The 13,306-nt window shown below is 40.4% G+C and overlaps 1 protein-coding gene across 2 annotated transcripts in view; it reads left to right on the plus strand.

The window, feature by feature from the left end:
• Nucleotides 1–13,306, plus strand: part of HADHA (hydroxyacyl-CoA dehydrogenase/3-ketoacyl-CoA thiolase/enoyl-CoA hydratase (trifunctional protein), alpha subunit) — a 59,237-nt gene that overhangs the window by 29,660 nt on the left and 16,271 nt on the right. For both annotated transcript variants that reach the window (XM_011950288.1, XM_011950295.1), the window contains 4 exons: nucleotides 3,799–3,921; nucleotides 4,718–4,836; nucleotides 6,659–6,715; nucleotides 9,421–9,530. In XM_011950288.1, the coding sequence (XP_011805678.1) occupies nucleotides 3,799–3,921; nucleotides 4,718–4,836; nucleotides 6,659–6,715; nucleotides 9,421–9,530 (409 nt within the window). The remainder of the gene's footprint in view (nucleotides 1–3,798; nucleotides 3,922–4,717; nucleotides 4,837–6,658; nucleotides 6,716–9,420; nucleotides 9,531–13,306) is intronic.

Raw genomic sequence — 13,306 nt, forward strand, 5'->3', positions numbered from 1 at the left:
GCAGTGGTGTGATCTTGGCTCACTGCAATCTCTGCCTCCCAGGTTCAACCAATTCTCTTGCCTCAGCCTCCTGAGTAGCTGGGATTACAGGTGCACACCACCACGCCCAGCTAATTTTTGTATATTAGTAGAGATGGAGTTTCACTATTTTGGCCAGGCTGGTCTCAAACTCCTGACTTCAGGTGATCTGCCTGCCTCGGCCTCCCGAAGTGCTTAGATTACAGGTGTGAGCCACTGCACCTGGCCTGTTTTCAACTGATAATATTTTCATGTGGTGTCAAAACCTTAAAAGAGTATGCATTTATTTTGTATGCTCCCCATTTTTGCTATTGTTACACATTTTACTTCTACATACATTATAAATTCTTCTATATATTGGTATATTTGTTTTAGATAATTATCTCTTAAGGAGAATAAAAAATTAGAAAAGATCTTTTCTGTAGTTGCCCACATAGTTACCATTTTTAGTGCTTTTTATCCTTTGTATAGGTAGATCCAGATTCCCATCTAATTTGGTTTTCTTCCAACCTAAAGAACTTCCTTTAGTGTTTTCTGTAGTGTAGGTCTGTTCTTACCTTTTGATTCGTCTGACAAAGTCTATTTCCCTCTTCATTTTTAAAGATATTTTTCCTAGATTGCTAATGTTTCTTTTTTTTTTTTTTGAGACAGAGTCTTACCCTGTTGCCCAGGCTGGAGTGCAGTGGCACAATCTCGGCTCACTGAAACTTCCGCCTCCCGGGTTCAAATGATTCTCCTATCTCAGCTTCCCGAGTAGCTGGGATTACAGGCACCCACTACCACACCCAGTTAATTTTTATACTTTTAATAGAGTTTCTCCGTGTTGGTCAGGCTGGTCTTGAACTCCTGACCTCAAGTGATCTGCCCACCGCGGCCTCCCAAAGTGCTGGGATTACATGAGCCACCACACCTGGCCAGCTGATGTTTTTCTTTTGGTACTTTATAAATGTCTCCATTTCTGTGTGGCTTGCATAATTTCTGATGAAAAGTCTGTTGTCACTTTTATCTTGGCACTTTTTTGTTTGTTTCTTTTTGAGACAGGGTCTTGCTCTCTTGCCCAGGTTAAAGTGCAGTGGTAATGATCATAACTCACTGAAGCCCCAAACTTCTGGGCTCAAACAATCTTTCCATGTCAGCCTCTCAAGTAGCAGGGACTAGTCATGCACCACCATGCCCAGCTAATTAAAAAAAAATTTTCTTTTTGTAGAGACAAGGTCTTACCATGTTGCCCAGGCTAATCTCAAACCCCTGGGCTCATGTAATCCTCCCGCCTCAGCTTCCCAAAGCACTGAAATTACAGGCATGAGCCACTGTGCCCAGCTGTCATTCTTTTCTTTATACTTCTATATGTGATGTGCCTTTCCCTTCCTCTTGTCTGCTTTCAGATTTTCCCTTTATGACTGGTTTTAGCAATTTGATTATGATGTGCCTTGGTTTGTTGGTTTTTTTTTTTTTAAGTTTATTATGTCTGGGATTCATTAAACATCTTGGACATATGGGCTTATAGTTTTCATAAAAATTGGAGACTTCTTTGGCTACTATTTCTTCAAATATTTTTCTGTCTCCCTCCCCTTTTTGGAGATTCCAATTTCACATTGTTAGATCATTTGATATTGCCCAAAAATGAAGCTCTGGGTTGTTTGTTTTAGGTCTTCTTTCATTCTGGTTATTTCTACTACCATGTCTTCAGGTTTCCTGATGTTTCCCTCTTCAGTGTATCCCTGCTGTTAATCCAATCCCATGTGATTCACTTTTTTTTCAGACAGGGTCTTGCCGAGTCTGGTCCTTGAGCTACTGGGCTCAAGTGATCCTCTTGCCTCAGTCTCCCAAGTAGCTGGGGTTGACTCACTTTTATATCTTCAGTTTCTCCTCATTATCGCCTGTTTTCCTCTACCTTCTGTAACATACGGCATGAATTTACACTAGCCTTTTGAACATCGTGTCTGCTCATTCTATCATTCTTTTCATTTCTGGATCTGTGTCTATTTGTTGATCTGTCTCCTGGCTATGGGTCATTCTTTCCTTGCTTCATTTCTTGCCTTTTATGGTGGTTCTTTCCTCAGCTGCAGATAGTTTCCCCTCATGCACATGCAGAACAATACTCGACCAGTTTCAAGGACCCCTCTTTAGAGCTCTGGAGCTCTTCTGTTGTACAGCAGCTGCTCTCCAGCATTTCACGTCACAGATTCCAGCTGCCCTGGCCTCCCTCAGGATTATGACTGTGTTAGGACTTTTATGGACACTGAACTTTTGTCACTCCAAAGTTTTGGGCTTAGTTATTATTCCTCCTTCCCCACACATGTTCAAAATAGGTCAAATGGGCCAGGCTCGGTGGCTCACACCTATAATCCTAGCACTTTGGGAGGCTGAGGCGGGCAGATCATTTGAGGTCAGGAGTTCAAGACCAGCCTGGCCAACATGGTGAAACCCCATCTCTACTAAAAATGGAAAATTTAGCTGGGCATGGTGGCACGCACCTGTAATCCCAGCTACTCGGGAGGCTGAGGCAGGAGAATCGCTTGAAACTGGGAGGCAGAGGTTGCAGTGAGCCGAGATCACACTGCTGCACTCCAGCCTGGGTTACAGAGCAAGACTCCATCTCAAAAAAAAAAAAAAAGGGCAAGTGTCTTAAGAGAGAGATCGGTTGTATGTCTGCTGTGGGTTCCCCCAGTTGGGTTTTGTTTCCTAAGTACCACAGTACTGCACAAGATTGCCATTTTGACCCCAGCCACATCCTCCAATGTGGCTCTTACAGACTTTTGATTGAGAGCCTGGTAGGTGTCTGTGGCGTCTGTTTTCACAGCACTATAAATTGTGTTCTTTAGATTTTTTTAAAATAAGGGTGGGGGGTCTCACTATGTTACCCAGGCTGGTTTCGAACTCCTGATCTCAAGCAATCCTCCTATGCTCAGTCTTCCAAAGTGCTGGGATTATAGGCATGAGCCACTGCACCTGTTCTTCATATTTTTTGAGCCTAGCTCTGTAACCTCTTGCCCCAAGCAGGTTCAAGATCTGGTAGAGGCCTTGTGTGGAAAATCAGTTGCATATTGGTTTCAGGCCCCCTTCTCCATAGAAGTACCTTATCTATTAAACATAATGATACTATGAGAGATTTCACTCAACCTCTCTGAGCTAGCCCCTTCCTCCTTGTGTACTGTCTTAGACCTTCACAATGTTCCTGGGGGAAAACTGGCTTTGCACTTGGTTTCTTCTAACTTCTAATCTGTTGTACATGACCACCAAAAACTCTGATGGTTTCACGTTCCTTCTGCTTGGGTCAAGTCCAGTCTTCAGTCTAAGCCCAAAAGCATTACATATCCCTGAAAAGAGAATGATCAGCAATCATCAGTTCTGTTAAGATAGGCTCTTGCTCTCTAGAATTTTAGTTCATATGGTCCTTGTTACTTCCATAGTTCCCCAGTGTCTTTACAAATGATTTCTGATTTGTTCTTTTTTCTTTCCAGTTTTCCAGCAAGAATGCAGGTTGCAGTAGACATAATACATTCCTTTTGTGTGTGTGACGTACTACATTCTACTCAGAAGTGGAAGCCAAATGAAACAGTTTAAGACCGTGTTTTCTACCTAGAGCATATTATTGCTCTTCTATTCATTGTAATTTCCCTTCTTTGAGTTCATGGTTTATGACTTTGCCACTTACCAGTCTCCAGTCTGAAATGGAATGCTGTGCTAGAGCCTTTGGCTTTGGCAAGCCTGGGTTTTTCACTACCTGGGACTGGTCTAGGCCTGATTTGCATTCCAGTGTTCCATTCATGTTTACAGGACCAGGACTAAAACCTCCAGAGGAACGGACAATGGAGTACCTAGAAGAGGTTGCAATTACTTTCGCCAAAGGGCTAGCTGATAAGAAGATTTCTCCAAAGAGAGACAAGGGATTGGTGGAAAGTGAGTATCATTGTTAAAGAACAAAGGCAAAGCTTCTTTCCTGGAAATTTAATTTTATTTGCTATAGATTCAAAATGAGGAAGTGGTAAATGCATTATTTACTCAAAGCATAAAGTCAGCCTTAGGAGGTGTAACAACTCCTCAGCTTTACGCTAGCCAGTTAAAGCCAATTTTAAAAATCTTTTTTTTTTTCCTTATGATGACCCTTGAGTCATAGAAAACTTTTCATTTTAGAAAATGTTAAGCATGAACACAAAAAGACTAGATAATAGTGTTATAGCTGGGCACAGTGGCTCAAGCCTGTAATCCCAGCACTATGGGAGGCCGAGACGGGCAGATCACGAGGTCAGGAGATCGAGACCATCCTGGCTAACATGGTGAAACCCCATCTCTACTAAAAAAGTACAAAAAACTAGCCGGGCGAGGTGGCGGGCGCCTGTAGTCCCAGCTACTCGGGAGGCTGAGGCAGGAGAATGGCGTGAACCCGGGAGGCGGAGATTGCAGTGAGCTGAGATCCGGCCACTGCACCCCAGCCTGGGCGACAGAGCGAGACTCCGTCTCAAAAAAAAAAAAAAAAAAAAGTGTTATAAACACTCATGTACCCAAGGCCCAGCTTTAACATTCATCAATTAGCATGTTTAAGGTAGTGCGTAGGTTGAAATTTTTTTTTTTTCTGCATGAAGAACAGTTCTTGCAGATAGCTAGAATTACTTCATTTTTACAGAGTTTCGAGGATAAACTAACAAGGGAATCTAGGCTCTTTATAGTCAATATCTAAAAGCATTTTATTTTACAGAATTGACAGCGTATGCCATGACTATTCCATTTGTCAGGCAACAGGTTTACAAAAAAGTGGAAGAAAAAGTGCGAAAGCAGACTAAAGGCCTGTATCCTGCACCTCTGAAAATAATTGATGTGAGTCTTACCCAATATTCCCAGTTTTCTCATATTTCCTTCCTTTCTATAGATCACTCCTCCTTATTGCCATTCTGGACCATGTATGTTCAGTACTAAATTTCTTAATTCTGCTATTAAAGTATTTACCAAAAATAAGGGAAAGGCATAGCAAGCTGTAAGGACTCATATAAAGTGATGTATTTGGGGAAAATCAATGCTGGACTTACTCATTGGTTGATGCATTTAAATCTATCAGTAACAAACCAGCAAACCAGGAAAGGAACCTAAGTCATACCAGTATAACAAGGCCATTAGAGTGTCAGGCACTAACCAAAAAGTAATTGAAACAAAATTGATGGCTCTATTCTATTCTTGGTCAACATCATTGTCAGTACCTAAAATCCCTCAAGGACTTCTTCATTGCTGTACTTATAAAAAAGATGTAATGATGTAAAGAAGCTCTGCAAAAGATCAATGAGGATAATTAAAATGATCACAGGGTTCAAGAAATCTCTTAACAGTAGACTTTAAAACTTAGAACTTTTCAGTTGGGAAAGTCAAAGATTAAGAGAGCATATAACCAAAGACTTCACAATTGGTGAATGGGTCAGTCAACAAGTATATTTTGAGCAGAAGGCACCAAAGCACATAAAATATGAAATATGCCCCCACCTGCCTTCATCTCACAGGCTGGACTGGGGATGTTAGACACGTATATGTGTTAAGGCAGATACCCTTGTAAGAGATATAAGGCAGCATAAGATTAATGCCAAATAATTGGGACAGAGGAGGCAGCAATTACCATGAGACAGAGAGATCAGTGAGTGCCTCATGGGATCTGACCTGAACCCTGAAAGCTGGGTGGAGGATAGGTGAAGGGAAAGTATTGCCAAGGAGGGAGGGCATTTAGAGCAAAGTTATGGAAGCTGGAAAACAGGCTCTTTGAGGAACATTAGTGAAACCAATGTTTGTGGGGGATAATGAGATGTTAGTCTGAAGAAAAGCAGATTGAAGCTAGATTTTAGAAGGCTGGTAATAATGAATTGAGAAATTTTACCTTTGTCTGATAAAGATTATAGAGAGCCATTTGCATGGTAGTGGGTAAAAATGGTTTCGAAGGAGAGACAAAGTACAGCAGTGAATTAGCAAACTGTCTTGGTAATTCAGGCTTGAACTTTGAATAAGGCCCTGTGATATAATAGTAAAGTAAAAATATGAAAGCAGCAACAGGCTTGCCAAAGAGAGGTTATAAGTTAGGTTCAGATATATTGAGTTCAGATATTATGGGAAATTCAAGCAACAGTAGTTTAGACAGAGAAGTCAGAGTTAGAGATGTCAATTTGCTTATTTTTAAAAATTTGTCATTCACGTAAATTATGATAGTAAGTACAGGGTCATTTTTTTCATCTTTTATACTTGCCATTGTACTTAGGATAGTACGTATCCCAAATGTTACACTGAATTTTGTAGAGTTCATGATTAATGTGATAAACTAGGTCATGTATCTGAGGGAGAAAGCGTAGAGAGCTAAAAGGGCTGAAAGTGGAAGTTCAGGATCTGCCTACATTTGAAGATCAGGAGAGAAGCCAGAAGAGTAATTCAAGCTTTGTCTTTCCTTCTTCTTCCGTGTTATGCTAGATTTAGTAGTAGCCTCAAAGATGGAGAAATAAGTCAGTCGAGGGCAGCTGGATCCTCAGTCCTCTTCTCTTTCTCACTCCAGTCTAGACTGGACTTTTGACTTACTCTTTGAGGACTAGCAACACTGGCAATTTTATTTAGCATTATTGTACATCTTGCCAATCTATTCCAACACTGAGCAAGTGCTTTATATGTTTTTTAGGTGGTAAAGACTGGAATTGAGCAAGGGAGTGATGCTGGTTATCTCTCTGAATCTCAGGTAAACTTATTTCCTTTCAATGTTTTATTAGTTAAAGAAAAACTAAAGATCCAATCCTCTGTATAAAGCTGAAAAAGGAAAAAAATACCCAAAGCCTAGTAAGAATTTTTTTCTTCCAGTGCTTATCATCTCTTATGATTAATCTCAGTGAGCAAGTGGATGCTAAGAATACCCTAATGGGGCCAGGCATGGTGGTTTACCCCTGTAATTCCAACACTCTGGGAGGCCAAGGTGGGCAGATCACTTGAGCTTGAGTTCAAGATCAGCATGGGCAACATGGCAAAACTCCATCTTTACAAAACCTACAAAAATTAGCCAGGCATGGTGGCATGTGCCTATAATCCCAGCTACTTCCAGGGCTGAGGCAGGAGAATTGTTTAAGTCCAGGAGGTTAAGGCTGCAGTGAGCTAAGTAAGATCGCACCACTGCATTCCAGCCTCGGTGACAAAGTGAGACCCTGTCTCCAAAAAAAAAAAAAAGAAAGAAAGAAAAAAAAAAAGAAAAAACCCTTTGGTCTGCAGATGTTTGAACTTACCCTCAGTAATAAGATTGTCACTACAAAGGGCAAGAACAGAGTTATAATCCTTTCAAAACAAGTCACTTGGGTGTTTTTTGTTCTGCACTTGGGCAGGTTTTATTGAGACAAAATGAATACGAAGATAGAAAAATATTTTTCTTATATGTTAGGGCCTAGAGATGATGACACTGAATTTTTTGGTAAATTGGAAAATGAAAGGAAGTATCTTGTACCCACTAAAAGACGAAGACAGAAGAGATGTATGTACCAGCTTTACCCATGTACTTTTCTAGCAACTTGGTGATGTTGCAGATTTAAGTGATTTGTGTTTGTTTTTAAGTTATAAACGATCACTGAAGAATGGTTGCTCTTTTATAAAGTTGAATATCTCTTATCCAAAATGTTTGGGACTAGAAACATTTCAGATTTCAGACATTTTCAGATAGTGGAATATTTGCATATATATGATGGAGAGATCTTGGGAATGGGATCAGAGTCTAAACATGAAATTAATTTCATATACACCTTATACACATAGCCTGATGGTAATATTGTACATTATTTTTAATAATTTTTTACATAAAACAGTTTTGACTGCAGCTCATAACATGTGTAATATCTTGCCCGTGACATCATGTTGGCACTCAAAAAGTTTTGGATTTTGGAGCATTTTGGATTTTGGATTTTCAGATTAACGATGCTCAACCTGTAAAAGGACAAAAAAAATATCTGAAGAGCTCAGGACAGGTACCAGAAAAACACTTCTGGTACTAGATGTTTTGTTGGGCATTTCTGATTTTTTAAAAAATATAACCAAGTACACATAAACATACGTACAGAACAATTGAGGAATAAGTTTCACGAATCAGTAACTGTCTTCACTGTGCATTGTGTTCGGTATCCTCTGTGTATTCCTCTTTTTATGTATATAATGCTTATTGCCACTCACTAAATTTCTGACCATTGATAAATCTTTTGCCCACGTTTGAAAATCACTGGTTTATTAGATAAAACATCCTGTATCAAGATGAGTAAAGCATTGATTGTGTTACCATTTTACGTTCTATTGGGTCATGAAAGCAACTTTATTAGAGGGATTCTTTTGAAATGCTCTTTGTAACCATGTAATCTTACCAGTATATCCTAGTGATATTAATAATAGCTAACCTTGAGACCCTGGTCATTTTACTAGTGTTCTCATTTAATCCCCTAGAACAAGACTGTAAAATGGGTATTGTTTTTCCCATTTTTAAGGATGAAGAAAGCTTCACAATGGGGCAGTGGCAGAGACAGGATCTGTCAAATCCTAAATGTTATGCCTTTAACCACCAAGTTGAGACTTTTTCTCCATAAATTAGGCTACTGTTTAAAGTGGTAAATCCCACGTGGGCAGCCTGCTACAGTAGAAAAAGAACTGGAGTTCGAGGCTGGGCGCGGTGGCTCACGCCTGTAATCCTTGCACTTTGGGAGGCCAAGGCGGGCGGATCACGAGGTCAGGAGATCAAGACCATCCTGGCTAACACGGTGAAACCCTGTCTCTACTAAAAATACAAAAAATTAGCTGGGCATGGTGGCGGCGCCTGTAGTCCCAGCTACTCGGGAGGCTGAGGCAGGAGAATGGTGTGAACCTGGGAGGCGGAGGTTGCAGTGAGCGGAGATCACGCCACTGCCCTCCAGCCTGGGTGACAGTACGAGACTCCGTCTCAAATTAAAAAAAACAATAGAACTGGAGTTCAGAATCATACTATCTTGGTTCAAGTTCCATTTCTGCCACTTTGAGGCAGTATGGCTTTGAGCAAAGTCGCTCCATTTCTTTGGACCTCCTCTTCCCAATCTGTAAAATGAGAGGGTTGGTTTGAGATGATTGTGGAGGCTCATTTTGGCCCTGAGACTCTAGTTTTATGAAAAAGGTTACCACACCTCTGGTGTAAAGAAGCTGAGAGCTTAGTTATATCCAAAACTTTCTTCAATACAGTAGTCGGAAAGTGCTCCAGATGAGACAAGTAAAGAAAAGACACATCAGTGAGAGACAGACTTCTGCAGCACTGAACCCCCAACCTCCCCCACATCCCCAGGAATTCAGGCTTCACATACATTACTTCTGCTCTTCAGAGGAACCTGAACTGAAGGAATCCATATAACCTAGACTGTGAAATTCTACCTTTTCTCATTCCTTTTTACTTTTCAGAAATTTGGAGAGCTTATAATGACCAAAGAATCAAAGGCCTTGATGGGACTCTACCATGGTCAGGTCCTGTGCAAGAAGAATAAATTTGGAGCTCCACAGAAGGATGTTAAGTAAGTTAAACTCTACCCAGGAAGCCCTTCTGAATTTTATTGTGTGCAAAGCTCACAGAGGCTTTGAAGATCTACAGAGCTAGATCTATATCTTAATTCAGTCTTGCCCTCAGCCTCTTCTTTCCTGAGCATATTTGAGCCCTTATGTCTACTAAAAACTTTTTGGCTTTCAAAGTTCTGCCTGTTCTGAGTTTTTTCCAAACCCCTCTGGTCATGCCTATAGAGGCTTTCTTGTCACATATTGATGTCGCCTAGAAATCTGGTTTAGGTCTCCCTTCCCAAACCACACACTCCCTCTGCACTGTTCAGTGGTCATCTCTCTCTCTGTGATTTGAGATGCCATCTCTGGGAACTCACACTTCTTCCTCATTAAAAAACGTAAAACTTCATTGTAACTGTTAAAATCTTGTCCTTCTTTTAGCTTACAACCTAAGTATTGGAAAGTCTGTCTGCCTCTTTCATGTGTATTGCCATAAGCCACCCTTTTTCCATATTATGCTGCCTAATAGCTCTTCAGAGTCTATGTTTAATGATCCCCCTAAACTTACCTTGTAGCTCTGTGGTTCTCAGCGTGGACAATTTTGCCCCCCAGGGGGACATTTGACAATGCCTGGGAACATTTTTGGTTGTCACAACAAGGGACGGAAGGATGCTACTGGCATCTGTGGGTGGAGGCCAGGGATGCTGCTAACCATCCTATAATGCACAGATAGTACCCGATACAAAGAAATATCCAGTTGGAAATGTCAGTAGTGCTGAGGTTGAGCTGTTCTATCTGAACTGCTGTGGGGGATTTCAGAGAAGCAGCTAATGATACTACCTTCTCCATCCTCTCATCTTTAATGAGATTACAAATATAAAATACAAAATAAAATGGATAAGAAGTCTGGGTGAAACAGGTAAGATTCTAACCAAGAGGGCTAATTTCCAGTTACAATCTGAAATACAACCTTAACTGCTTCTCTCAGACATTTAGTGACTGCTATCAATCCCATCTGAAGAGCCAATTGCACTTGTTCCACCTAACATTGCTAGTACCTTGCATTTGATGAGCGGGGTAAATTACTTCCATGTTGCAGGAGAAAAATTACAGCCACTTAAACCTTTATCTCTTTACACATTCTACAAAAATCAGATTAATAAGGAAAACAAAGCCACCCATTCCCTGTGCACAGCATAAATAGAAGGCAGAGAAGCATCCTGCAAAATTACAAAACCTGGACACACCGGCTTCTACCCCTCCCCACCACATCCCTCCATGTACACAAAGAATGCTGTCAATTAAAGAAACTGCACTTTGCAACAGAAGAGGGTACTCTTAAATTAAGAAACCTAGTGTCTTAATTTATTATTAACTCCAGACTCCTCTTGCTTAAGCATTTATTGTTGTATGGCGATAGTATACATCTCCATGTAACCATAAAATACCCCTTGGAGAAGGTGGTATTGTGTAGTAAGTACACAAAAAAGAAAGACAGCACCTACAATAAGGCAATATAAGAAAAAAAGAGAAAATGAGAATCAGAATACTTAAGTTTATGAAAATTCTGTCCCCCAAAAAACAACCACAATGCAGAAGACTATAACAGAACACTCCCAAACTTGATTTAAATATTCTTGAATCAGCATTTGCAGAAGAGAAAAAAAGCCACCTTGAATCAAAAATTTTAAAACTCAGAACTTTAATGGACAGAAAAACAGGATAAATGTAGGAGTTGACCTAACTTGGGAAAGATATTGAAGAAAAAGGTAGCCATCATCTTAGAAATGAAGAATAAGCTATAAGGTACCCAAGGCAGACTATGTTAAACTGAAAACTGAATAATGAACATTGTAGATAGGGTGTCCCCCTTCCTGCTTTCCCAGTTGTCAGTAATTCTACTTTCATCTCTCTAGGCCACTTCCCCCTTGCCTTGGATGAGAACTGGAATTCCTTATCGATTGTCTCTTTACAAATTAATCTTTCATATGAATAATGCATTCCATCAGTTCTAATAAGTGAGGAGCAGTACTTATGAAAAAAAAAAATGCTGAGCTACAAAATAGTATACAGACAAGGTGCCATGTTATGCATTCTTCAAATCACAACATTTCTCTGTAACCAACCCTCAAAAGGTCATGTCACCCAGCAGTTGGCTTATAAAGCATCATGTACCATAGATGTTAGCCTGCTGGGTAATTACACAAGTGGGTCATTTTCGGGGTGCTGAAGATGTTTACCAGAAGGATTCTGTAGATTGTGAAGTGTGTTAATTTAACTCTACATTGTTGTAGAGAAATATCAAACAACTATAAAGCCATCATGAAAATTCTGGTGTTAATGAAGCACAGCATAACAGTTAAGAAATGAGTGACATTTTAGCTGTGGACTCTGTTATAACAAAAAAGCCTTAAACACAGTTTTAGATTTTACTATTATTGTTACAGGTAAAATTAACATTCCAGCAAATGCCCTCCCACCAAACAAACAAACAAACAAAAAACAGCCTAGCAAATAATGCATTCATTTTCTCCTTTCAAGAAGACTATCATAAATAAGATTATAAGATACTGTTTTGTGTTTATGGGATTTTTTTGGTTGGGGGAGGGGGGTGGGTTTTCTTTTTTAGAGACAGTGTCTCATTCTGTCACGCAGGCTGGAGTGCAATGGCATAATCACGCCTCACCATAACTCCTGGGCTCAAGCAGTCTTCCCACCTCTGTCTCCTGCGTAGCTGAGACTACAGGCGCACACCACCACACTCGGCTAATTTTCAAATAATTTGTAGAGATGAGTTCTTGCTAAGTTGCCCAGGCTAGTCTCAAAATCCTGGCCTCAAGCAGTCCTCCTGCCTCAGCCTCCCAAAGCACTAGGATTATAGGCATGGGCCACCATGCCTGGCCTATACGATATGTTTTAACATATGTTATGTTTAACATAACATAACATACAGTTTTATAATGTAAAAATTGTATGGATTCTGTAGCTTGTACTTTTTACTCAGTGATATGACTTGGAGATGTAGATTGATACGTATCATGTAACTCCTTCATTTTAATCGCCTATTGATGAATTACTGGCTGTTACCAATTTTTCATTACAAACATTATACAGCTGTTCATCACAGCATGTCATCTTGTATTTAAGTGCATCTCTATAAAGTAGATAATGACAAGTAGAATTACTAGGTTATAGAGTATGCAGTTCTCAGTTCTAACAAAACCAAAGAACCCTCCAAAGTAGGACAAACTGTACTTCCATCAACCATGCATGAAAGAACCAATTTTTTGTACATCCTAACTGATATTTGGCCAGGTGCAGTGGCTCACGCCTGTAATCCCAGCACTTTGGGAGTCCTAGGTGGGTGAATCACCTGAGGTCAGGAGTTTGAGACCAGCCTGGCCAACATGGTGAAACCCCATCTCTACTAAAAATACAAAAATTATCTGGGTGTAGTGGCAGGCACCTGTAATCCCAACTACTCGGGAGGTGGGGCAGGAGGATCATTTGAACTGGGAGGTAGAGGTTGCAGTGAGCCGAGATCACACCATTGCACTCCAGCCTGGGCAGCAAGAGTGAAACTCCATCTTAAAAAAAAAAAATGCCAGTCTGATGTATCTCATTTTAATTTGCATCGCCCCAATTATTAGGGATATTGAACGTCTTTTTTTTTTTTTTTTTGAGACGGAGTCTGACTGTGTCGCCCAGGCTGGAGTGCAGTGGCCGGATCTCAGCTCACTGCAAGCTCCGCCTCCCGGGTTTATGCCATTCTCCTGCCTCAGCCTCCGGAGTAGCT

This window comes from Colobus angolensis, unplaced genomic scaffold (assembly GCF_000951035.1).
Source record: "Colobus angolensis palliatus isolate OR3802 unplaced genomic scaffold, Cang.pa_1.0 Scaffold109, whole genome shotgun sequence".
NCBI lineage: Eukaryota > Metazoa > Chordata > Mammalia > Primates > Cercopithecidae > Colobus > Colobus angolensis.